The following is a 27,857-nucleotide window of genomic DNA, read 5'->3' on the forward strand; positions in this document are numbered from 1 at the left end:
ACCAAATACAATAATCTAGAAGAAATGGATAAATTCCTAGAACAATACAACCTTCCTAGACTGAGTCATGAAGAGGCAGAAAGCCTAAACAGACCAATCAGCAGGGAGGAAATAGAAAAAACTATTAAAAACCTCCCCAAAAATAAAAGTCCAGGCCCAGACGGTTATACTAGTGAATTCTATCAAACATTCAAAGAAGACTTGGTTCCTATTCTACTCAAAGTCTTCCAAAAAATTGAAGAAGAAGCAATACTTCCAAACACATTCTATGAGGCCAACATAACCCTCATATCAAAACCTGGCAAGGAAGGCACAAAGAAAGAAAACTACAGACCAATATCTCTAATGAATACAGATGCTAAAATACTAAACAAAATACTGGCAAACCGAATACAACAACATATTAAAAAAATAATACATCATGATCAAATGGGATTCATCCCAGAATCTCAAGGATGGTTCAACATACGTAAAACGGTTAACGTAATACACCATATCAACAAAACAAAGAACAAAAACCACATGATCTTATCAATAGATGCAGAAAAGGCTTTGATAAAATACAACACAATTTTATGTTTAAGACTCTCAACAAAATGGGTATAGAAGGAAAATATCTCAACATGATAAAGGCCATATATGATAAACCATCAGCCAACATCCTATTAAACAGCATAAAACTGAGGACTTTCTACCTTAAATCAGGAACAAGACAGGGTTGTCCACTCTCTCCACTCTTATTTAACGTGGTGCTAGAAGTTCTGGCCAGAGCAATCAGACAAGACAAAGAAATAAAAGGCATCCATATCGGAAAAGAAGAAGTAAAGGTATCACTTTTTGCTGATGATATGATCCTATACATCGAAAACCCGAAGGACTCCACAAAAAGATTATTAGAAACAATAAACCAATATAGTAAGGTCGCAGGATACAAAATTAACATACAAAAGTCCATAGCCTTTCTATATGCCAACAATGAAATATTAGAAAACGAACTCAAAAACATAATCCCCTTCACGATTGCAACAAAAAAAATAAAACACCTAGGAATAAACATAACAAAGAACGTAAAGGACCTATATAATGAAAATTACAAAGCATTCTTAAGGGAAATCGAAAAAGATACAATGAGATGGAAAAATATTCCTTGTTCTTGGATAGGAAGAATAAATATAATCAAAATGGCCATATTACCCAAAGCAATATACAAATTTAATGCAATTCCCATCAAAATCCCTATGAGATTTTTTAAAGAAATGGAACAAAAAATCATCAGATTTATATGGAACTATAAAAAACCCCGAATAGCCAAAACAATCCTAAGGAAAAAGAATGAAGCTGGGGGCATTACAATACCTGACTTTAAACTATATTATAGGGCCACGATAATCAAAACAGTATGGTATTGGCAGAAAAATAGACACTCAGACCAATGGAACAGAATAGAAAGCCCAGAAATAAAACCACATATATATGGTCAAATAATCTTTGATAAAGGGGCCAACAACACACAATGGAGAAAAGAAAGCCTCTTCAACAAATGGTGTTGGGAAAACTGGAAAGCCACATGCAAAAGAATGAAACTCGACTACAGCCTGTCCACGTGTACTAAAATTAATTCAAAATGGATCAAAGATTTAAATATAAGACCTGAAACAATAAAGTACATAGAAGAAGACATAGGTACTAAAATCATGGAGCTGGGTTTTAAAGAACATTTTGTGAACTTGACTCCAATGGCAAGAGAAGTGAAGGCAAAGATAAATGAATGGGACTACATCAGAATAAAAAGTTTTTGCTCAGCAAGAGAAACTGATATAAAAATAAACAGACAGCCAACTAAATGGGAAATGATATTTTCAAACAACAGCTCTGATAAGGGCCTAATATCCAAAATTTACAAAGAACTCATAAAACTCAACAACAAACAAACAAACAATCCAATTAAAAAATGGGAAGAGGACATGAACAGACACTTCTCCCAGGAAGAGATACAAATGGCCAACAGATATATGAAAAGATGCTCAGCTTCATTAGTTATTAGAGAAATGCAAATCAAAACTACAATGAGATACCACCTCACTCCTGTTAGATTAGCTATTATCAACAAGACGGGTAATAGCAAATGTTGGAGAGGCTGTGGAGAAAAAGGAACCCTCATTCACTGTTGGTGGGACTGTAAAGTAGTACAACCATTATGGAGGAAAGTATGGTGGTTCCTCAAAAAACTGCAAATAGAACTACCTTATGACCCAGCAATCCCTCTACTGGGTATATACCCCAAAACCTCAGAAACATTGATACGTGAAGACACATGTAGCCCCATGTTCATTGCAGCACTGTTCACAGTGGCCAAGACATGGAAACAACCAAAAAGCCCTTCAATAGAAGACTGGATAAAGAAGATGTGGCACATATACACTATGGAATACTACTCAGCCATAAGAAATGATGACATCAGATCATTTATAGCAAAATGGTGGGATCTTGATAACATTATAAGAAGTGAAATAAGTAAATCAGAAAAAAACAAGAACTACATGATTCCATACATTGGTGGAACATAAAAATGAGACTAAGAGACATGGACAAGAGTGTGGTGGTTACCAAGGGTGGGGGGAGGGAGGACATGGGAGGGAGGGAGGGAGAGAGTTAGGGGGAGGGGGAGGGGCACAGAGAACTAGATAGAGGGTGGCGGAGGACAATCTGACTTTGGGCGAGGGGTTTGCAACATAATTTAATGACAAAATAACCTAGACATGTTTTCTTTGAATATATATACCCTGATTTATTAATGTCATCCCATTACCATTAATAAAAATTTATTATAAAAAAAAAAAAAAAGAAACAAACCTTGGTACATAGCTACTAACTTAATTCAAGAATTTGGACTAAAAAAAATATCAAAACAACCAAAAAGGTTATGTAAATATCATTTTATATGCATTATTTTTCACAATTAACTTTACTCTAAGTGAATATAAAACCTTAAGATATTAGTTAATAATTGTACAAAGCCATTAAAATTAGCAAGACCTTTAAGTAATTTAAAATTAGTGCCATTGGCTTAAGACAGCTTGAAGAGAGAGTGGGCAAGAAGCCATTTAGTGGTCATCTTCTATACCACGAAAACAGCAATAAACCCATGAAATGCTTTGCCACAGAAAAGGACGCCACCACAATGGAGGTAAAGGGAGTTGGGGTGTCGAACTGTTAACACCAGAAGGCACCAGGAGAGTTACTGTCATGTGACTTGTTGTAATTATACCTGATGCCTTCTCTACAACTATTCTCTCTAGAAGTAATGAGAATGCCAGCATCTGTTTTCAGGAACAAACATAACCAAAACCTACCATCAGGTACAAGCAGTATCCTTGTCTCTCTATCACTAAGGAAGAGCAAGTGTTCTGATTTCATCCTTTAAAGACTGTAAAGCCAGTAGCCACGGCCACCATCACAGCCACCTGTCCCACGCAGGTTCGCATTGGATTCAGACAGATGGTAATGAAATAATGGAGCCAAGAACTGCTGGGCCATCATCTTTAATCCTAGCTTGCACTCAGTGGGCAAGAAATACACACAGTGGGAAAATGCTTCCCTTTCCATTCAGGGCTGCCAAAGCCACTGACTTATCCAAGTTCCCTAGAATCAAAGTTTCCTACCTGTAAAGCCAGTAGCCAAGGCCACTATCAGAGCAGCCTGGCCCATGCAGGTTCGCATTGGATTCGGATAGTCGGTAAAGAAACAATGGAGCCAAAAACTGGTGGGCCACCATCTTTAATTCTAGCTTGCACCTGGCGGGCAAGTAAAAAACACACATTGGGCTCCAAAACCCACTCACATTCAGTGCTCACAAAGCTACTGACTTATCCGAGTTTCCTAGAATCAAAGGTTTCTAGCTCACCAGACTTATTCACCTCTGTTCCCCATCTCCTTCCTTCTCCCTGCACAAACTCTGCACTAACTGGCTTCTCACTCAACACTCCGCCATCTTGGCTGCCTCTCCTGGCTTCCTCCACGTGGCCTTTCTCTGCTCTCTCCTCTAATCATCCCAGGAACCAAGAAAGCAAGATCCCGTTCTGCCCTCATTTTATAGTGTAGAAATCCAGACCTTTAATCCAATATACAAAATAGGGAAGTCTCTAATACAAAGTCACTTTCTGAGGTATGATAGGATTGTACCACCCCACATTAAAAAGGGTGGGAAAGGCTTAGTCCTAAAACCAAGCCCCAGGCTACAAGGATCCTGCCTGCCCACAGCCCACCCCAACACACATTAATATCACCTGGGTGACGGCTTCCATGTGGGCAGCATCATCTTTAACAAAGTGAGCATAATATATTTTATCTGCCCAACACTACCTCACCAGCCTTATTTACCTCTGTTCCCCATCTCCTTCTCTCTGCACAAACTCTGCACAAACTGGCTTTTCTTTCAGCACTCTGCCATCTTGGCTGCTTCTCCTCTCCTCAACATGGCCTTTCTCTGCTCTCCTTTCTCTGCTCTCTCCTCTAATGCTAATCTCAGGAACCGAGAGAGAGCAAGCTCCCGGTCTGCCCCATTTTATAGTGTAGAAATCAAAACCTTTAATTCAATAAACAAATAAGGAAGTCTCTGATACAAAGTCATAATGGGATTATCTGAGGCATAATGGGATTCCTCATAAGAGTGCACCACCCCACAACATGCAATCAGTCAAGGGTGTGGGGAAAAGCTTAGTTTTAAAACTAAACCTTAGGCTATAACCACCCTGCCTGCTTACAGCCTGTCCCCCACACCCAATGCAAATTATAAGCAAGCAAACATATATATCATATTTACAAACTTATTTGACCAACAAAGATATATATATATATTTCCGACATAAAATAAACTCTCTACAATGGAAACAAAAGCTCTCTGATTTCTCTGATTTGTTGTATTCCAAATTAGTGCCTCTGACCTTTTCCTAAAACTTTAAGTATCACAAGGAGATCAGTGGGAAGGGAATCATGTGCTAACCAACTACTTAAAAGGCAGAAAAACTCACTGAAGTGAAAGGGGATTAGTAAAGGGCGGAGAAAACCAGCAGCTCAAGGTTTGGGTGAGCAGATTTGTGATTAGTTATCAGGCAGAAACCTGCATGCAATTAACAGCTCTGACATCAGGGGACTGGCAACTATAAAACACTCGGCTCTAAGAGAGGTTCAGCAAAGAATCCCCTCAGGAGTTCAAGGTACTGGAGAGAAACTCTATGGGAAGTAGATGGAATCCAGCCAAAACTCCATTAGGATGGGGGGTTTTAAATCATGAAAATTAACTTGCTGGAAATCTGCTCCCAATTCTTCTTTCAGCCCCATGGTTAAATGTGTCACCACTCCCACAGTGGTGACCTGCTAATGAATGCTTTTGATAAAATGACGTCCAGGATAAGTATTTTTATAAATAGAAATTAAAAGCAAAGAAAACTAAATGACTAGAACGAGGGATTTAATTATGTAGATATTATACATGTCAAAATTTTAAAAGTAAATTACTATTTTTATTACTTGAATTGTCATGTTACAGATTTGGAAGGGTTGGAAAGGGCTCATGCCATTTATAACAGTGCAAAACAAACCTTGCATAATTCAGTTTTGCTTTCTCCTTTTCAGCTTGAATTTATCTATGTGCCTCAGTCTCCACACGGAGGGCTGCGGAACCAGAGTCTGGCTGCAAGCACAATGGAAGTTTATAAACTCCTCTCTCTAGGATACATCTTCTTGCACCTGCTTTTCATTCCACAGGCTTGGGCTCAGTTTCCAAGAGAGTGTGCCACCATTGAGGCTTTGAGAAATGGTGTGTGTTGCCCAGACCTGTTCCCGCTGTCTGGGCCTGGGACTGACCGCTGTGGCTCCTCATCAGGGAGGGGCAGGTGTGAGGCAGTGACTATAGACTCCAGACCCCATGGCCCCCAATACCCTCATGATGGCCAAGATGATCGAGAGGGCTGGCCTACAAGGTTCTTCAATAGGACGTGTCATTGCAATGGCAACTTCTCAGGACACAACTGTGGGACTTGCCGTCATGGGTGGAGAGGAAATGCCTGTGACCAGAGGGTTCTCACAGGTAAGTGGGGATATAAATGGATAGACAGTCCTGCGTGAGCCCCAACTCATGTGAGCTGGAAGATCACCTGGAAATCGTAGAGCTCAATCCTCTCTTCACAGTTGAGGAAAGAGGCTTACAGAGATTAAGAAATTAATTTAAGGGGATGAGCTTAAAGCTCAGGCCACCTGACTAATATTTCCTTCCAAAATATTTGTTGAACAACCACTGTATAATAGGAATTGTGCTAGATGTTTCCGACTATACTTTCAGTAATTCTTCAAGGTAGTTATGTTAATTAGCATAGGTGTGGTTCAGAAAGGACAAATCTACACAGCTGGCACTTGGAAAACCTGCAATTGATACTGAGATCTGCCTAGCTATAATATAATACATGAGCCTCTTCTACTATCTGTGCTAACCCACCAAGAAATTTTCCACTGTGATGATTCAATTTAGCCATTTTAGGTGATGAACCCAGCCTGCCGCCTAAATAGCAATAAATAACAAAGCATTAAATAGTAACAGCCGGCAAAACTTGATTGTTTTCTATGTGCCAGATCAAGGCTTTAACAGAATGCCCATTGAGTCCTTCTTATGAGCCAGGCTGTGGCCTAATTGCTTTTGATGTGTATACCTTTTAATCTTTACAACTCTGCAAAGAGATATTTTTACACACACCTCACAGATGAAAAACTGAGGCTTAGAGAAACGTGTGCAGTCACAGAGTGAGTCTCTGGTCTTAACCTCTGTGCTGTATCACATTCCTGGTTTTTGCAAGAGTCATGATATTTAAAATGTATAAAATTTGAAGAAATATGCCAGTGGTGAGCAGAAATAAATAGAATACAGTCGTAAAGTCCACAGGTAAGATTACAGAAAGTTATTGGGAATCCAGATTAAGTTGGAGAGGGATAGCTTAAGGTATGGAGGGAGGGAGGGGGAGGGATAGACAGCAAGGGGTATTTTTAAAAGTATAAAATTATTTAAGCATCTATGCATACTATGATTATGGGCAAATGGGACATGGTGTGTTAGAAGATTATTATGCTGATTATCTACCCTTTCCTACAAGGCAGAGGTTTTCATGTTATAACTTTGTCTCTAAAGTCAGGAGAAACATTCTGGACTTAAGTACAGAAGAAAAGAACTACTTTGTCCAGGCCCTGAATATGGCAAAGCGTACAACTCACCCTCAGTTTGTCATAGCCACCAGGAGATCAGAAGAAATATTGGGGCCAGATGGCAACACACCACAATTTGAGAATACTTCCATATATAACTACTTTGTTTGGACACACTATTATTCAGTCAAAAAGACTTTCCTTGGACCAGGACAGGAAAGCTTTGGTGAAGTAGATTTCTCTCATGAAGGACCAGCTTTTCTCACATGGCACAGGTACCACCTTCTGCAGCTGGAGAGAGACATGCAGGTATGCATAAAACATTTCGATGTTCAGATCCTTTACACACAGGGTGCCGTGTTTGTAAGTCATTTGATTCATTGTGTTCCAAATGAACAGAATGTGCCATGACAAAGCAATTTCAGGTTGTCAATCTGTCTTAGGCATTCTAAGTCTCTCCTTGTACTAATTGTTTATTTATTAATTAACTCTGGTCTTTTGTGAAGTGAACAGAAAATAATCTCAATGATGAAGAAGCCAAATAAGACATTTGTAGGTATAAATGAAAGAATTGGACATGTTCTACAGCTCCATAATTAAAACAAAACTTATATAGTTTGCAACAAAAGAATCTCATTTGATAGGTCTTTCTTTTCAAACATAAGCCAATGCTCCTTATTGGCTTGGATGAGCCAAGTGTGTATGAATTTGTCAGTCTTCCAAGTTCCAGGTAGATAACTCATACCAGAGAGTGATTCTAATGTGGTATAGAGTTTAAATGATGTAAATAGATCCTGTCCATTTATATTGTCATAGTTTCATTAAACACTGTTTTTTTCCAATGCCTCTTACCACTTTTAGGCTTACAGAAGAAATCTATTAAAAACATCCGATCAGTTAGATATCATTTTTATCACAAGGCATTGGCATAAAGTAAACCTTAACCCAAACACAGTTATTTCCTATTTATTTAAAAAAAAACAAAAAACATTTATTTATTTTAGAAAGGGGAGAGTAAGGGAGAGAGAAAGAAGGGGATGGAGCAGGGAGCATCAATTCCCATATGTGCCTTGACCGGGCAAACCCAGAGTTTTGAACTAGTGACTTCAATGTTCCAGGTCAATGATCTATCCACTGCTTCAGCACAGGTCAGGCTTTCCTGTATATTTTTAAACAAATAAGCTCAAAGCACATTAAATTATCTGTTAACAGAGATATACTGTTTCTTTTACTAATTGCTGTTTCTTTAAAAAAAGTATTGTGATTTTAAAATGAAATTGTAGGCCCTGGCCAGTGGCTCAGTGGATAGAGCATCAGCCCAGTGTATGGACATCCTCTGTTCAATTCCCGGTCAGGGACACAGGAGAAGCAACCATCTACTTCTCTCCTTCTCCCTCTTCCCCTTCTCTCCCTCTTCTCTTGCAGCCAGTGGCTCGATTGGTTCGAGAGTGGCCTCTGGTGCTGAGGATTGGTCATTTGATCCAAGCATGTCAGGCTCAGGCACTAAAAATAACTCAGTACTTGAGCCCAAGATAGGGTTGTCAAGTGGATCCTGGTCAGGGTACACACAGGAGTCTACCTCACTATCTCTCCTCCTCTTACCTAAAATAAATAAATAAATAATAAATTATTATATCTTATTAATGTATTAGAATTAAGAAATCCAGAAATTAAGACAGTTTTTATGGGAAATAACAGCAACAAATTCCTCCTCCCAAGTTAAAATCTAAAAATTAACTCAAAATATCTAAAGGTCGAAAAGATGTTCACTTATCAATTTGTAGTATGCTGGTGTCTAGCATTATTCTAAGAAAATAAATGGTTAGAGAGAATTAATGCACCAAAATACAGAATAAAATATTTGTATGAAAGTAGTCTATTCATATGCACTTTGAAAGTGATTAAATGAATTCATCTGATACTCTGCACTTCCTAGTTTATAGCTCTGATTACAAGTTAAGACATTTAATAGATTATGAGTAGATAAATCTGTCATTTGTAATCAACTCCAGATCTTTATGCCTTCAAGTCATTTTCCCACAAGCACACAAAAATGAAAGGGCAGATGGAAAGTATTTAAAAGCTTCAATTTTGCTTGTGTAAACTTCAACATCTATGACTACTTACATTTTTAAAACCCAACAGCACAAGGGATCCAACAAATTACAGTCTATATGTAATGCACCATGAATATGCTCCAGCTCCCAAATGTCAGTTGCTGAACCACAAACGGACTCTTAATAATCCTCTGGAAACTGTCACTAATATTTGTGAACCAGAACAATGGCTTCTAAATGAGGACCCTACATCCCTGTAGATCAATAACTAAAGATGCCTTGGAAAGCTTTTGGCCATCTAAAACATCCCAAAGACAAGGAAAAGCTTCCTAAAAAGAATTTAAAGTAAGACAGTAGTAATGCACCAAATGCATGCAAAGTGGAATAAAACAATGGCAATTCCATTTAATCCGACACTTTAAATATAACTCCCCAAAGACCAAAAGGAATGAAAAATAACAAGTACAATAAATATATGTTTTAAGGAACCCAATAAAAAGATGCATGTGATCTTGAGTCCAGAGTCCAGCATTTTAAAAAGTGTTGCAATCAGCTCTAAGTGGAAACTAGGTCTCTGCTCTAAAGACCTGGATACACAAAAAAATATTCTGCTTCCTTTTAGCATTTCCTGTAGATACGAGTTTTATAGTTCAGAATCTGAAGCAGAGGTCTCTAAGTATAAGATCGTCAAAGGCCAGGCAGATAAATTAAGTGTGAAAGAGCCTGTGTAGCCTGTGGCCACACTGGTATCCAAACACCTAAAGACATTCCAGTTAAACAAACAAACAAAACAAAAGGTATTGCTCCACAAAATATATGTATATGTCAAAGGCTCTATCTGGCTCTAGATCAAGAGCCAGCAGTGCTTCAGATAGAGATAGGAAAATGGAAGGAAGTGGAAATGTCAGGGAGTAGAAGTTATTGATAATTCCTGTTATAATTAATAGAAATATAATTACCTGTCTAAAAAACAAAAAGAAGACCCTTTCCCCCACCCCTTTAAAAAAATCATCTGCAAGAACTTCTGTATAATGAATGGAGTTTTGAATCCATCTAGTGCCTAAAGCAATTGCTTGTAGTAAATTAGCAGCTTTATTAATAAGGTATTTAAGTCCTCCCGCTCCTCAGACACCACTGACACACTAACTAGTTCCTAAGTGGCTGAAAAGGACTAATAGAAATTGACTGCCGGGAGTGAACCAAGCTAAGAGGGAGACTTTTAAACAAAAGCAGAGAATGCTAACAAGACTTTCTGTCACCTAGGACATGTTGCAGAATCCTTCTTTCTCTCTTCCTTACTGGAATTTTGCGACTGGTAAAAACGTTTGTGACATCTGCACTGATGACTTGATGGGATCAAGAAGCAACTTTGATTCCAGTCTCATAAGCCCGAACTCTGTCTTTTCTCAATGGCGAGTGGTCTGTGAATCCTTGGAAGATTACGATACCCAAGGAACCCTTTGTAACAGTAAGTTCCCAGTGATAACTAGGATTCAGTATTCCCTATTAGAGTAAATGTGCTGTCCAAAGGCCCTTCATTCTACTAAGGACTTCAGAATACAATCTATTGTTATTACAGATAATAAATGTATAAATATTCATGGAACTAAGATATTCAAGATACTATATAAGGTGTGCCAGGGGGTACTAAGTGCCTATACATTTTTAGGTTGCTTTTCTAGAGCAGTTTGGTAAGTATATTGCTCATTTTCTTATTTTGGAAACGTCTAATGGTATAAATCAATCCTCTAAGTACACTCAGCACATGATCATGTGTCTTGTGTTAGAATTTTACAGAAAAGTCTTCCCTAGGAAATCTGAACTATGCAGAAAGACTTGGAAGTGCCCTAGGAGTAAAAAAAAAAAATGATGATGATGATAATAATAATAATAAATTTATAATAATTATATTATTAGGTTACTGTGATATTAACCTAGTCAGAAAGTTAAAAATCAAAAGGTGATAGACAGAATGCTTACCTAGTTGTCCTAGCATCCCTTTTACATTGCTCTGACCACCACTTCTGCCATAGGTCATTTCTGTTACATATGGATCTGCTCCTGAGCTTCCTTTTCTCTTCCTTGGATGATAGTATTATCTGGCCCTGTCCTCCTAACACAAAGTCTTAATCATTTAAGTCTCCATATCCCATCTTATTTTTCCTCTTTAGGCATGGCTGCCTATTTTGAACATTTGTTCTTCCATACAAAAACTAGAATTATGGGAATTTATTCTATTATTAAATTCATAACATTTATTTGGCATATATTCTTTAAAGCATCAATAATATTAAATTATTTTTTTCAATGTAAAGAGAGACTATTCTAAGTGAAACATAGGAATTAAGTGAATTTTTGCCATCAAAAGACTATTTAGCTGTGTTTAAAACTAAGAGTGATATGTATAAAAAAATAAAAAATTAATAAAACAAACAAGAAAAGAGTGAAATATATGAAATGTCTCCCATAAAAGCTAATAATTAAAATAAATTTTTATTAGCTTGTCATGTTTAATAAGCAGTTGCACCTTGTGCTAGGGAAATAAAATTGAGAATCAAGATCCGTTTAGGTACCAAAACATTCATCTCTTTCTAATCAGGTTATTATATTTTGTCTGGAAGTTTTAAAGACATTTTCTGATTACCCTGTTGACTTAATAACAAAATACATCACAATTTAAATAGATAAATCAAATTATAACATAGGAGATTTTTTATTACAGTTTTTCTTGCCATTTAAAATAACATAATTCTGACACACACCAATTGAATGTATATTAGGTAAAACAAATTTTAAGATTTCTCTTTCAAGATATAAATACCAAACAATTAATTTATTAGGCCAGTGGACAAAAAAGAAAACTAAAATTGAATATACTGTGTCTGATAGTGTGTTAAATGCTTTAATATGATATCTTATTTAATCCTCATAGCAATTCTTTTCACCTTCTGTTTTTTCTCCTGAATGAAATGTCCATTCATGTCACTTCAGCAATCATCTGTAATGCGTAGCTTTACATTGGATTGTCTTTAAGACTTTCTATGCCTATGCCATAAATGCGTAGCTTTACAGTGGATTGTCTTTAGACTTTCTATGCCTATGTTTTCATATGCTTGTTGTACAGTATCTTTTAAATATCCCATTAATGTACCGTAGTATATAAATTGAAAGCATGAATTACTGACCCCTAATACTCTTTCAGCCACTAACATATATCCTTTGATTTAACAGATGAAAAACATTGTTATTTCTTCACAATACTTTTCAAATCTACTTTCTCCTTCAGAACTTTGAACCTTTCATTCATTCATGCACAGAAATTCTACATGACTCTAATCCATAAGATGTTAATTTAGTTGTAATGGAAAGGGATTTAAAGTACAGCATAGAAAACATAGTTAAAATATTGTAATAACTATGTATGGGACCAGGTAGGTACTAGACTTAACAGGAAGATCACCTTGTAAGTTATAGAAATGTCTAACCACTAGAAACTAAAATAATATTGATTGTCAAATGTAATTTCTTATTTTTTGTTTAAAAATAAAAAATAGGTACAATAACAGAAGTTATCCATGTGCAAACAAATTTTAAAATCACTAGGTTAAAATTAAATTGGTTTACCTAGTTTCTTTACTATCAAAATTCTACACTATGAAACTCCATGAGGGAAAATTAGGATACAGTCTTTTTAAAACCAATGTAGTCAATACTTTTTTGGGGTGATACATTGATACCTCCCTGAACAGCATTATCCAAAATATCAGCTTTAATTGATGGTTTAGCTATGAGAGTCTGTAAGTTTTAATAAATGCACTTGCATTTTCTAGTATCAATGTAGGCATATGTTTTATTTTTATATTATTTAAAGTCAGTTATGCTAATTCATCAGGTACTAATCATTATGTTAATTATAAAACATACAATTAGGATTTTTATGAATAAGGTAAAATGAAAATAGATAGATGCTGAAATATTCTCTCTCCCACCCAAAGAAGTAGTTCCTCTGCGTGTCCCCTCTGAAGCACAAATGCTGCACTCTGGAGACCAGAGACAGACTGATGCAAACGCTCCTAACCAAACTCCTCTCCTCCCATCTGCCTAAGGCTTCTCCCACTTCCTGAATTAAATATAACTTTCTCATCTGGCTTTCATATTTCTTCACTTTATGGTTGTCTGGCATCCCATCTTACCTACTATGTAATACTCTCTTACATGGCCACAAACCCCAAGAAAGCTATCCCCAAAACAGGCCCTCTGCTTTAACCAGCATGATCTATCCCATATGACAACATGTACAAACAACTACTTGGTAACTATTATATGCCAGGCAGTGCACCAAAACTGGGGGATATACTGGTGAACAAGAACAGAGAAAGTGCCTGACAGTGGTGCAGTGGATAAAGTGTCGGACTGGGATGCCGAGGACCCAGGTTCGAGACCCTGAGGTCGCCAGCTTGAGCGTGGGCTCATCTGGTTTGAGCAAAGCTCACCAGCTTGGACCCAAGGTCACTGGCTTGAGCAAGGGGTTACTCGGTCTGCTGAAGGCCCGCGGTCAAGGCACATATGAGAAAGTAATCAATGAACTAAGGTGTCTCAACGCGCAACGAAAAACTAATGATTGATGCTTCTCATCTCTCTGTTCCTATCTGTCTATCCCTGTCCGACTCTCTCTCTGTCTCTGTAAAAAAAAAAAAAAAAAAAAAAAAAACACACAGAGAAAGTTCTTGCTTTGATGCGGCTTATAAGTAGAAGAAAGCTTATCATCTCTTATTACTACTTTTGCCTAAAATATCACCTATTTCATATATGGAAGTTCTTCTCAGTCCTTTAGGGCACTTTCTGGATCCATCCAACTGGGAAAGATATCTCCTTCCCTCCCTTAAGAAGCATCTAGCATAGTATCCCTAGTATCACAGCTCTTGATTTACCTGTTAGTCTTAGTGCTCTTCAGAAACTTGATTATTTCTAATAATTACTTGCTGAAAAATGTGTTCATTAAAACTGAAGATTGTTTTTCTTTATTTCTCTGAAGGCCTGCAAACAGATAGCATTCAGTACAAACCTCCACATATATATGAAATATAGACGTCAGTGCAGAATTTAGGTTTCTGAGATTATTTTGGCAAAATTCAATTTTCCATGGAATGTTCTTTTTAATACATTCTCATGAAAGCAGCATATGTTGATTTAATAAGTACCAGGCTCTCTGTTATTGTGATCACTTCTTCCTTCAGGTGATTTTATGTATCACTTATCTACTCTGTTCAGAGAAGATGACACAGTAACTTAGATTTTTTTTCATTACAATGACACTAAAAAGCATCTTTTTTTAATTTCTCTCTTATTAAGGAGAACCTATCACTGAGTATCCATGCTATACATGAATATTTAAAGAGCAATGATAAGATCTTTAAAATTCTATAATGTTTGCCCTGGCTGGTTGGCTCAGCGGTAGAGCATCGGCCTAGCGTGCGGAGGACCCGGGTTCGATTCCGGCCAGGGCACACAGGAGAAGCGCCCATTTGCTTTTCCACCCCTCCGCCACGCTTTCCTCTCTGTCTCTCTCTTCCCCTCCTGCAGCCAAGGCTCCATTGGAGCAAAGATGGCCCGGGCGCTGGGGATGGCTCTGTGGCCTCTGCCTCAGGCGCTAGAGTGGCTCTGGTCGCAACATGGCGACACCCAGGATGGGCAGAGCATCGCCCCCTGGTGGGCAGAGCGTCGCCCCATGGTGGGCTTGCCGGGTAGATCCCGGTCGGGCGCATGCGGGAGTCTGTCAGACTGTCTCTCCCTGTTTCCAGCTTCAGAAAAATGAAAAAAAAATTCTATAATGTTTGATTACCTCATCTTTTTCCCAGGCACAGAAGGTGGGCCAATCAAGAGAAATCCAGCTGGAAATGTGGCAAGACCAATGGTGCAGCGTCTTCCCAAGCCACAGGACGTCACTCAGTGCTTGGAAGTCAGTATATTTGACACGCCTCCCTTCTATTCCAATTCCACAAACAGTTTCCGAAACACAGTGGAAGGCAAGTAAACAGAATCGGTGCTTTGACTTGATCTAGTTATCACAGCAAAGCACTCAAATCCTGATGGCTTTGAAAAATCTTAAAATGCCATAATGATCCAAAGCGTTTATCTGAAGGGTGCTCCCCAGGATGATGTAGTCTTAATTCTCTGCTCAGAAAAGAACTTCCTTAAAGAAAAAGTATCAAACCACAAAACTCTTTTGTTTTTAATTTTTTTCTTATTAATTTTAGCAAAGAAAGAGAAAGGGAAAGAGAGAGACAGGAACGTAGATCTGTTCCTGTATGTGCCCTAACTAGGGATCGAACCAGCAGCCTCTGTGCTCCGGGTCGAGGCTCTAACCAACCGAGCTAGCCAGCCAGGACCACAACAATCTCTTAATCATTAGAGAAGCTCTTGGATATTTAGTTTCGTTTTTCTTATTTAATTCAAAGTATTTTAAAGCTGAGGAAACTGAGGTCCAAATAAGTGAAAGTTCCTAAGTTATTCAACTACTTAGTAACAGCACTGATTCAAATCCAAATTTTCTAAGTCAGTGTCTTTAGACATAAATTTTGAAACCTCTAAAACATGCTTGATACATATTTAAAGTGTTAAAGGAATAGAAAACTTTTTACTATAAACTTGTTACTATCAAAATTTATCTTAAATACGGCATTGCGCACGTTAGACATGCACCCCCCACACAGACGGGAAGTGCTATCTTTGTCCTCATGATCTGAGATGTTTGATGTACAAATCTGATAATTATTTTCAATTCTTTCTCCCTTTATCATCAAAGTTATATGCTGTTCTGTTCTCTTTATATTCGTTTTAATAACTATAAGTGAATCACTTATTAGGAGATAATTCAATAAATAATCACTGTATTTTTACTAAACTTGTATATATAAAGTGAAGTCATACATACTGATTTCTAAAAGAATGCAGATCATGTTTTATTGATACTTAATTAAAAGACAAAACCTGCATGACCTGTAGTGGCACAGTGGGTAGAGCATCAACCTATAACACTGAGGTCACTGTTTCAAAACCCTGGGATTGCCCAGTTAAGGCACATATTATAAGCAAGCAATGAACAACAAAAGTGAAGCAACTATAAGTTCATACTTTTCACTCCTCCCCCTCCTCTCTGTAAAATCAATAAATAAAATATTTTTTAAAAATAAAAATAATGAAAGACTAAATATACTGGCCCTAGCCGAATGTCTCAGTGGATAAAGCACTGACCCAGAGCACCAGAGGTCACCAGTTTGACCCACAATCAGGACACATACGAAAAGCACTCAGTGAGTGCACAACTAAATGGAACAATGAAGTAAAACAACAAATTGATACTTTTCTCTCTCTTTCTCTCTCCCACATCAATGGAAATTTTTTTTAAGGAAGACAAAATATATTGATTTTTGTACAGATGTATAAAAAGACTGGTACCTAGATACCTGCCATATACATTACAAGCAATCTCCAAACTTTTTTAAATAAAAAACTATGAAACAAATATATGAAAATGAATAAGTATAATTACACAAGTAAGTTTATTTATTTTAAATTATAACTTGGTTTTATAAAATATAACCATTCCCAGATCTCCCACTTCTGGTCTTTCAAGGCCAAAAGACACATATAACTTTATCCAACATCATAGACCCTTTATTTTTGTTTGTGATATAATCTCATCTTTTCTATAATATATGTACATTATATATATATATGTATGTGTGTATATATATATAATATGGGAATATATGTGGGAAAATATATAATATATAATATGAGATATATATAATATGGAAATAGGTATGTGAAATTACATATATAATATGGAAATATGTATATGGAATAGAGATCATTATCAAAAGTACTATAAATATTATGACAGCAGGCTTTCCAGATGTTTAAAACTAGTACAGAGGTATTAAGAAAGCGCTGAGAAGTTGTAACTTCTCCACAAAAATAACTTTCCAAAAATAAATATGCTGACAGTCATTCAAAGGGAATAACACAGGAAACTGAAGTAACATCTGGCAATTTAAGTTCCAGGACCATCAGAGTGGTCTTTCAATAGTATCAGCAGTTTCTAGTAGAAGCTGGAGATTTCCACTATCACTTAGCACAATGTTTGCCTTGTCTAAATAGAGTATTCTATATATTTTGACTGGTATCCTTTGTAGGTCATTATTTTTAACCTGGAGGCTACAGTTAGAATGCCATGCCACAAACTTAAAACTAACCTAGCTCTGGTTATAGCAAATATTGCTAACCATTAGGACAGAAACAGTACTATTATATTGAGGTAAAAATTGTCCTGACAAGCTAGTTTAGGAAAGAATTGTTTCTCAGCATAATCACTGCTGTTGACTTGAAAAGTAATATACTTGTAATGATTTTTCCTCTTCTCATTCTATTTTGATATCTAGGTTACAGTGATCCCACAGGAAGGTATGACCCTGCTGTTCGAAGCCTTCACAATTTGGCTCATCTATTCCTGAATGGAACAGGGGGACAAACCCATTTATCTCCAAATGATCCTATTTTTATCCTCTTACATACTTTCACTGATGCAATCTTTGATGAATGGATGAGGAGATACAATGCTGGTGAGACACTTTTACATGCTTTTTGCAGGCTCAGCAAAAAAAAAGATTGTTCAGATGGATGGCATACTTATTGCTTAAGGCTAAGCACATGACACACATAGACTACATTTTGAAATAAGAATAAAATAGCTATAATATCTAGCCATTTCCAAATATTCTGAACCACTTTGAAAATGCAGAGAAGAATTCTCTCAGAATTGTTATTATAAGATATTTATAGCATTCAATAGGATTTAGCAAGTAATCCCTTCTCGTTTTTATAGTTTCCCAAACTTCTTCCTCATATCTTCCAATGAACATCCTCATTGCTTTTTAATATGGATGGGAAAACCTTACAAAGCTCTTCATTGATACCCCAAAAGATAAAAAGTATTATATTCATAATCCACAGTTTTATTACTTTATGAACTAACAAATGGATATTTTGCTCAACTTGAAAAGTTAATGTTGATTTTATGTCACACCACAGAATAAGTTTATTTTATTTTTAATGTATTCTTTTTTTATATATATATATAAATAAATTTTTATTTTAATAGGGTGACATCTATAAATCAGGGTACATACATTCAAAGAAAACATTTCCAGGTTATCTTGTCATTTAGTTATGTTGCATACCCATCACCCAAAGAGAGATCGTCCTCTGCCACCCTCCATCCAGTTATTTTAATGTATTCTTTAAAATATTATTTACAAGGCTACTTTCTCTTACCTTCTACTCAGCTGAGAGGCTCACATTACTTTTATCTTTTTATTTTTTTCATTTTTCCACATTACTTTTCAAACAAAGAATGTTGTTCCTCTGGTTAAAACATCATGAATTTTTATATTTTAAAAGGGTTCTAAATATTAGCTTCTGTGCCTTTATTTCATCATGTATACATAAACATAATATTGGAGATTATCAATTCATCTATCTATCCAATTCAGCCTTTTATTTTTGTGTGTATACAGTAGACTTTAATTCAACTTGATTAAGACCATTATTTAATGTTAGTCAAAATAGTTTGTTCAGTCAGAAAATCATTTAACAAGCAAATAATTTACATATATGTGTATATATGTGTGTGTGTATATATATAATATGTGTATATGTATATAATTTGTTCACTTGTCTATCTGCTATGAATTCATTAATTGGAGTTCCACCTTGTTTTTCACGTGAATTTACATACATACATACAACCATAATGAATTACTTATAATTTAGAGTGTTTCCTTAAAGCAAAATATGAAATTAACAATCCTTCAGATGCAGTCTCAGTGTAGTATTATTCTAGATTTTCACAATGCTCCCCTAACCTTTTATAATCATACTGCCCTCTCCTAATCTTATAGCAAAATTTTAGCCATTCATCTTTAACAAACCTTTCAAAAGCTTTTATTTATTATAAAAGCAACATCTCTCTCTTTTTCATTCATAATCATCACTTTATGTTTATATATATTTAGCTAGATTACTTTTATTACAATAACAAGTAAGCTGGAATGCATTTAGGAATAAACAAAACAAAATTTGTTAAACTGCCTGACCAGGCAGTGGCGCAGTGGATAGAGCGTCAGACTGGGATGAGGAAGGACCCAGGTTCGAGACCCCGAGGTCGCCAGCTTGAGCGCGGGCTCATCTGGTTTGAACAAAAGCTCACCAGCTTGGACCCAAGGTCGCTGGCTTGAGCAAGGGGTTACTCAGTCTGCTGAAGGCCCGCGGTCAAGGCACATATGAGAAAGCAATCAATGAACAACTAAGGTGTCACAATGCGCAACAAAAAACTAATGATTGATGCTTCTCATCTCTCTATTCCTGTCTATCTATCCCTCTCTCTGACTCTCTCTCTGTCTCTGTAAAAAAATAAAAATTAAAAAAAATTGTTAAACATACACTCATACACTTCTGGAACCTAAACAACAGTGTACAGGCTGTAGCTATTCCACCACATACAGTGCAATGGATGCTAGCATTACTGGAGAAATGAATAATCTTGGGTGAACTGGCAAGTCTCTTAAGTGGAGCTTTCTTTCAACTATGAAAACATATATTCCTTTGCTTTATGTATCTTGAATGAAAACATCATTATTTCACATTCAAATCAATTTGTTAATAGTTATCTGGATCTTAATCTAAGGGTCATTGTTGAACCAAGAAAATACTTCTGTTCCTTAGTTATTTTACTTTTGCATCCTCTGTTTGTACACTTGTAGTATAAGATCTCCTAGTGACCTGATATTTAAGAAGGGAGAAGTACCGTAAATTAAAAACAGAGAGCTGGCCTGACCTGTGGTGGTGCAGTGGTTAAAGCGTTAACCTGGAACGCTGAGGTTGCTGCTTCAAAACCCCAGGCTTGCCTGGTGAAGGCACGTTTGAGAGTTGATGCTTCCTGTTCCTCCTCTCCTCTCTCTCTCTCTCTCTTCCTCCCCTTGCTTAAAAAAAGAAAAAGAAACACAATGGAGAGCTGACTTGTAGCATATTTTAATAAAATGTGAACATAAATTTAGAGAATAAAGCAACACAAACACAAGCTGCATTAAAGCTAAACTCAAAAGAAAAAAGGAAAAAAGTCACAGAACAACTATGTTTGGAAGAAAAAAATGATTGGGAGAATTTTTAAAATATTCATATAGCAGAAATATTTTTTGAAAATAAATCTACAATTAGAAAATGGTATTATGATTCAAAATGTATCCAAAGGTTTATACAGAAATAGAATACACTTCAAAAATCATAGAATTATAGAATTATTTGTTTCAGAATGGAACAAGAATTACATTTTACTGGTGAGGAAAATTAGTCATTCACGTTGTAATGTATATTAAAGAATCCTCTCATTAGACATAAGAGATGACTAGTATCCAAACTCTATTTCATTTAACGTTCATTTATAATCACTAAATTATGTGTTTATATATACATTTAATTCATTCCATTTTCATTCAAGAATCATGTAAATTAAGTTTTAAATATAGTAGCCTGGAAGTTAAATGCATTTTTCAGAAGAAGTTTGTCCATTTCCTAGACCAATTACTACTTTACTTAATAAGCCCCAAAGAAATGAAGTAATCATGCACACACTTAAAATTCTTTAACAAATATTTTTATTCCATATCTTGTTTATTGTGAATAATGCTTCAATAATACTTCAATAAACATGAGGGTGTACTGTCTCAGAAAAAGACTGATTAATTTTCTGTGAAAATATATCTAGAAGCGATGGATCATATGACAGTTTTATTTTTAATTTTTTTGAGGAACCTCTAAATGGTTTTCCATAATGGCTGTGCCTGTTTACATTCCCAACAAGAATGTAAAATGCTTCCCTTTTCTCATTAACCTCACCAACATTTATCTCTTGTCTTTTTTATATCAGCTTTCCTAACATTTTTAGGAGACAGCTCATTGTGGTTCTGATCTGCATTTTCTAGTGATTAGTAGTGTTGAGCACCTTTTCATATATCAGTTGGCCAATTGATGTATTTAAGGTGCACAATCATGATGTCCACCTTAAATATATAGACTTTTATTTGACAATTATGCTTCAATAAATCTTTAAAAAATATTATTTGAGCCTGACCTGTGGTGGCGCAGTGGTTAAAGCGTCGACCTGGAAATGCTGAGGTCGCCAGTTCGAAACCCTGGGCTTGCCTGGTCAAGGCACATATGGGAGTTGATGCTTCCAGCTCCTCCCCACCTTCTCTCTCTGTCCCTCTCTCCTCTGTCTCTCTCTGTCCCTTTCTCTCTCCTCTCTAAAATGAATAAATAAAATTAAAAAAAAAAAATATTATTTGAGCATCTAATATTTCCTAGCCAGTATTCTAGGTATTATATATACAGTAGTGTACAAAACACACAAATATATGTGTTTTGTTTTTGTTTTTTGTGACAGACGGAGAGACAGAGAGAGGGACAGACAGGGACAGACCAACAGGAAGGGAGAGAGATGAGAAGCATCAAGTCTTCTCTGTGGCTCCTTAGTTGTTCATTGACTGCTTTCTCATACAAATAAATGTTTTCTTGGAACTTTCCTATCTGTTAGTAGAAATGACAAGTAATATAAATAAATACATAATATGTTACATGGGATAAAGTCTCTGCAGACAAATAAAATAAAAAAGGACTGGAGGGACAAAAGAACAAAGAAGCCCCTGTGGCTAAAGCTGAGTGAACAGTGGAGAGAGAATGGAGAAAGAGAACGAGTCAGAGGGATAACACATTACATTTAACACTGAGAGGGGGATCCCCTGAAAGGAACTTGCATAGAGAGGTTAACTATTTTTACTATTATCCCTCCATTATTTTAATGGATATAACTTTATCACTCAACTGAAGCTGAACTGGGTTAAGGCTCATCAAGTCAGGATTCAGTAAAGGTGAAATGAGAAGTTTAAAAAACTACCTTATTAACTTTAATAAGTAATTAAAAAGTAGTACTCCAAAATGTGAGTTCCAAAATGTGAAAAGAATTTTGTCTGTTTTGTTCAATGCTACAGCCCGATGCCTAGACAAGGAGCTCAATAAATGTTAACAGATAAATACTTAATTAACATTAATACATAGTAAATTTAAAGTGACAAAAATATAAACACAACTGCCATTTCTATACTCAATTGTTCTTTAAACTAGATTCTAAAATATTCTTCTGTGCTCATGGGAACACAGTGACTGTCCAAGTAATATACTTCTTAAAAACAAAATATATTTTACTAGCTTTCTCACATATTTCAGCTCTTCTACATTTATTTCCACTAATGTAGTGCCCAAGACCACTTCCAGCTCTGGTTTTTATAATGTTCTGTTTGGTACTTAATTGTACCAACATACAGAATAACAACAAAAAAGAAAAATTCTTCCCACAAAAAACATTTCAGTACTTTTATCCCTTATGACAAAAACTCACTAATGCCTCACCAGGCAGTGGCACAGTGGATAGAGCATCAGACTGGGATGCAGAGGACCCAGATTCGAGACCCTGAGGTCACCAGCTTGAGCATGGGCTCATCTGGTTTGAGCAAGGCTCACCAGCTTGAGCCCAAGGTCGCTGGCTCAAGGAAGGGGTCACTCGGTCTGCTGTAGCCCCCCACCCCTCCAGTCAAGGCACATATGAGAAAGCAATCAATTAACAACTAAGGAACCGCATCCAGGAATTGATGTTTCTCATCTCCCTCCCTTCCTGTCTATCTGTTCCTCTCTCTGACTCTCTCTCTCTGTCTCTGCCACACACACACACAAAAAACTCACTAATAATATGAATACCTTTGACTAGTATTTAAATAAAACAGTTCCCCTTTTCCAAAGGGACATGTTCTAAGACCCCCAGTGCATGTCTGAAACTGCAAATAGTGCTCAATTCTGTAACTTTATGCACTGTTTTTTTCTGTAGGTACACACCTTTGGTAAAGTTTAATACATAAATTACATTCACTAATAGATTTACAAAACTAACTAATAATAATATAGAATAATTATAACAATATACTTTAACGACAGTTATATGAATGGCTTTGGGGCAATTACTAAGTAAAATAAGGATTACTTAAATACAAGCACTACAACATCACAACGTTGATCTGATTACTGAAAGGGCTACTAAGTGACTAATGAGCAGGTAGTATATATGCTGGACAAGGGATGATTCACTTCCCAGGGTGGACAGAGAAGGAGGGTAAAAGATTTCATCACACTACTCAGAACTGGAGCACAATTTAAAACTTATAATTTTTTTTTATTTCTGGAATTTTTCATTTAATAATTTCAGACCATAGAACTACAGGTAACTGAAACCATGGACAGCAAAACCATGAATCTGGGGAGACTACTGCAGGAAGCAAATAGGATTCAGGACCTTGACTCAAAATTTTAAGTGTTTTTTGCCAACAGAGTAAAACCTTAGAAACAAGTTGATATTTATTTCCCTAAAAGTAAACAGAAAAAAATAAAAAATGCCAAAGAGAAACATTCCCAATCAAGAAGAGACATTTATTAGAAATTGTCTCTCAAATTTAAATGATAGATAATGCTATAGCAAACTACAGGTTTAGCTTTCCTTTAGCTTTGAAAAATAAGCTTAACAAATTTTATTCAAATTAATTTCTGTAATTTAAAAGTAAAAAATTAATGATCACCTAAGATGATATAATACGAAAACATTTCTGCTTCGAAACTTTTTTTTATTGAATAATATGTTAGTGCTTTACTTAAAGCACTTGAAATCTGTTTTATGCAATTCCTTGTCATGCAGTAGTAAAACTTTTTATGTCAGAACATGCTAATATATTAATATTAAAAAGATGTTTTGTTATATTTTAGATATATCTACATTTCCACTGGAAAATGCCCCTATTGGACATAACAGACAATACAATATGGTGCCATTCTGGCCTCCCATCACCAACACAGAAATGTTTGTTACTGCTCCAGATAACCTGGGATATACTTATGAAGTTCAATGGCCAAGTGAGTATTGAAAATACGTTTTTACTGTGGAAATTTCCAAAAGCAAATCTGTAACCTTCGAAGTAAAATCATCACCGTATTTCTGAGTCTTGCCTTTTCCACTTGTGTTTAGAAACTTTCATTTGGATTTCTATTTGGGCATAAAGAGAGTGAATTTAACATTTGTTGTGAGCCCACTCTGACCTGGTATTGAGCTGAACATATAGCACACTGTCTCATTTAATCCTATATCCCTCTGTATAAGTATTACAATCCTGATTTTACAAATAAGGAAGACAAGGCTGAGAGGGGGCGACTATGAAAAATCACATTTTTAGTAAGCAGAGAAAATGAGTTGTGAGCTTAGGCCCCTAATTTTTCTCCATTATAATGTTCCTTAAAAAAATAATTTAAAACGGCTTGATATAATCAGAGATGTTTTTGCTGAGATTTTGAAATTAAAAACTTTTCTTGTTTAGTTTTAAATCTCTTTCTCAAGAAGGGCAGCAAGGTATAGTGGAATAGCATAGGGCAGGGGTCCCCAAACTACAGCCCGCGGGCCACATGTGACCCCCTGAGGCCATTTATCCGGCCCCCACCGCACTTCCAAAAGGGGCACCTCTTTCATTGGTGGTCAGTGAGAGGAGCTCATTGACCATCTCATTAGCCAAAAGCAGGCCCATAGTTCCCATTGAAATACTGGTCAGTTTGTTGATTTAAATTTACTTGTTCTTTATCTTACATATTGTATTTGTTCCCATTTTGTTTTTTTACTTTAAAATAAGATATATGCAGTGTGCATAGGAATTTGTTCATAGTTTTTTTTATAGTCCAGCCCTCCAATGGTCTGAGGGACAGTGAACTGGCCCCCTGTATAAAAAGTTTGGGGACCCCTGGCATAGGGTTTGGATTCCAAAAGACCTAAGCTCCAAAACCAACTCTACTACCTGCTAACCAAATAACTTTCAGCTCTAAACCATCGTTTCCTCATGTTTAGAATAAAAATAGTAACTTTCCCAGTAAAGATTACTCATTATGAGAAATTAGGAAGTGCCGTCAGGATGACAAGTGCTAGAGTAGGAAAAATGGCCAATAAAAATTAAGTATGAAGGTTTCTGTTAAGTGCCTAAGTTTAGGGTATTCAATATTTGATGGCAACTATTATAAGATTAATTTTTTGCTCCCTTTTTATTTTTCAATAGGTCGGGATTTTAGTATTTCTGAGATAATTACCATAGCAGTAGTTGCTGCTTTATTACTGGTTGCAGTCATTTTCGTGGGTGCTTCTTGTCTGATTCGTGCCAGAAGCAAAATGGATGAAGCAAATCAGCCTCTCCTCACTGACCAGTATCGACACTACGATGAAGAACATGAAACATTCCAGAATCCTAATCAGTCTGTTGTCTAAGTATAAAAGACTTATTCTCTCTACATTAGTATTATAAAATCCCTGGTTAAAAAATAATAGATTGAGTTACTAACTGACTGTATTTTCTTTTACTCTGTTACTTTCTTCCTTGAGCATGCACATGTTGGAATTAAAGCTCTGAATGTTACTTTCCAGAATTGGGAAGAGTCACAACCTTTTCAACACGCTTCATTTTTCAGCTCTTTTTAAAATGGCAGGTTGCACCAACTCCATTGTATTTAAGCAGAAAGTGTGAAGATTTTTGGCATGTTTTAAAGGTGGTATGATAATATAAATAAGCTACTTCTGCATTGTTTCTGTGTGAAAAAAAAAATCATATTTAATAGAAAATCCGTGATTAAAACCCCTGAGCAGGCATTTCTACAATGTTAGAATGTAAATACATTTCTATTCATTGACATTGACCAACAGATATAAAGAAAGTCACATTTATTAGTTAAAAATTTTATATAGAATTATAAATGGAATCTCAATTAACTTCTTCAAACTGGTCTTCTCCTTTGGGCATAGGGATAAGTATATATTATTTAGTCTAAGGTTCAAAACCACAACAAAATCACAATCTTTGTCATACTTTAAAGAGATAAAGCTTTTATTTGTTTAAAGAGAATTGATACTTCCTGTTTTCTCCTACTTCTCAATACACTGAAAAAGGAGCTAGCCATCCATACATTTCACCTCCCAACTCCTCTTCTGATATCTGAGATGCACAGGCATACAGGTGAAAAACATGCACCATAGTGCTCTACAAATATATTTTAGTCAATTGTGTTTAATTCAAATAGCATTCCCTTATCACTTACCAGACTTTCATGTACTTTCAAATAAAATATTAAAATGTTATTTCACTGATCCTCTTTTTTATGAAATTCTACAAGAATGTCATTCTTTTTCTTCCTATCTTCTATCATAAATTTTTTTTCATCTTCTACTGAAACAATATTCCCAATAAAGAACTCTATAGGCTGGTCACAGTGAAGAAATGTTTTAATTGAAATTGATTTTAAAAAAGAAATAATAACAATAGTAATCATACATTATAGAAAATGGCTAGACTGATATTCCCAGCTCAATAAATAAAACAAGATTAAAGTTATGTGTACTTGATTGGTTACCCTATATTAAGCAATCTTAAGGCTATGTGTATAAGATAGACATAATGTGTTAATGAAATAGAGTGCATATAGCAACATGTTTGTTTGTTTTTTATCTTTCAAATAGCATTACTCAATTTATTCTCTTGGAATACATTTTGATTTGCATCCTCATAGCTTTCAGATAAATTATTGTATAATGTAAGGTTTTTTTATATATAAACATCAATGAAACTAAGTTCCCCACTTCATATTTTTGGAGTGATTTGGAATAATTTACTAATTCCATTTTTTTTATTCTTTTTTTTTTTTTTTTTCATTTTTCCAAAGCTGGAAACAGGGAGGCAGTCAGACAGACTCCCGCATGAGCCCTACTGGGATCCACCCAGCATGCCCACCAGGGGGCAATGCTTTGCCCCTCTGGGGCATCACTCTGTTGCTTCCAGAGCCATTCTAGCTCCTGAGGCAGAGGCCACAGAGCCATCCCCAGCGCCCGGGCCATCTTTGCTCCAATGGAGCCTCCCTGCGAGAGGGGAAGAGAGAGACAGAGAGGAAGGAGAGGGGGAGGGGTGGAGAAGCAGATGGGCGCCTCTCCTGTGTGCCCTGGCCGGGAATCAAAGCCGGGACTCCTGCATGCCAGGTCAACGCTCTACCGCTGAGCCAACCGGCCAGGGCTAATTCCATTTCATAAGCATTTATTAAGCAGTTTCAAACATAGTTCAAGGTAATGTTGATATGGGCAAGGGAAAGTCAGAAATATAAAATTGAGGCCCTGGCCGGTTGGCTCAGCGGTAGAGCGTCAGCCTGGTGTGCAGGAGTCCCAGGTTTGATTCCTGGCCAGGGCACACAGGAGAAGCGCCCATCTGCTTCTCCACCCCTCCCCCTCTCATTCCTCTCTGTCTCTCTCTTCCCCTCCCGCAGCCAAGGCTCCATTGGAGCAAAGTTGGCCCAGGCGCTGAGGATGGCTCTGTGGCCTCTGCCTCAGGCACTAGAATGGCTCTGGTTACAGCAGAGCGGCGCCCTAGATGGGCAGAGCAT

At 36.4% G+C, this 27,857-nt stretch overlaps 1 protein-coding gene across 1 annotated transcript; it reads left to right on the plus strand.

Moving 5' to 3' along the window:
* Window positions 1-5,053: 5,053 nt before the first annotated feature.
* TYRP1 (tyrosinase related protein 1) lies at window positions 5,054-26,568 on the plus strand. Its single transcript, XM_066254744.1, has 8 exons — window positions 5,054-5,216; window positions 5,635-6,088; window positions 7,178-7,500; window positions 10,512-10,716; window positions 15,107-15,274; window positions 17,693-17,872; window positions 24,171-24,317; window positions 25,499-26,568. Exons 2-8 carry the CDS (start codon window positions 5,704-5,706, stop codon window positions 25,702-25,704), a joined length of 1,614 nt encoding a protein of 537 aa, XP_066110841.1. The 5' UTR covers window positions 5,054-5,216; window positions 5,635-5,703; the 3' UTR covers window positions 25,705-26,568.
* The last annotated feature ends 1,289 nt before the right edge of the window (window positions 26,569-27,857 follow it).

The sequence above is a fragment of the Saccopteryx bilineata genome, chromosome 2 (assembly GCF_036850765.1).
Source record: "Saccopteryx bilineata isolate mSacBil1 chromosome 2, mSacBil1_pri_phased_curated, whole genome shotgun sequence".
Lineage (NCBI taxonomy): Eukaryota > Metazoa > Chordata > Mammalia > Chiroptera > Emballonuridae > Saccopteryx > Saccopteryx bilineata.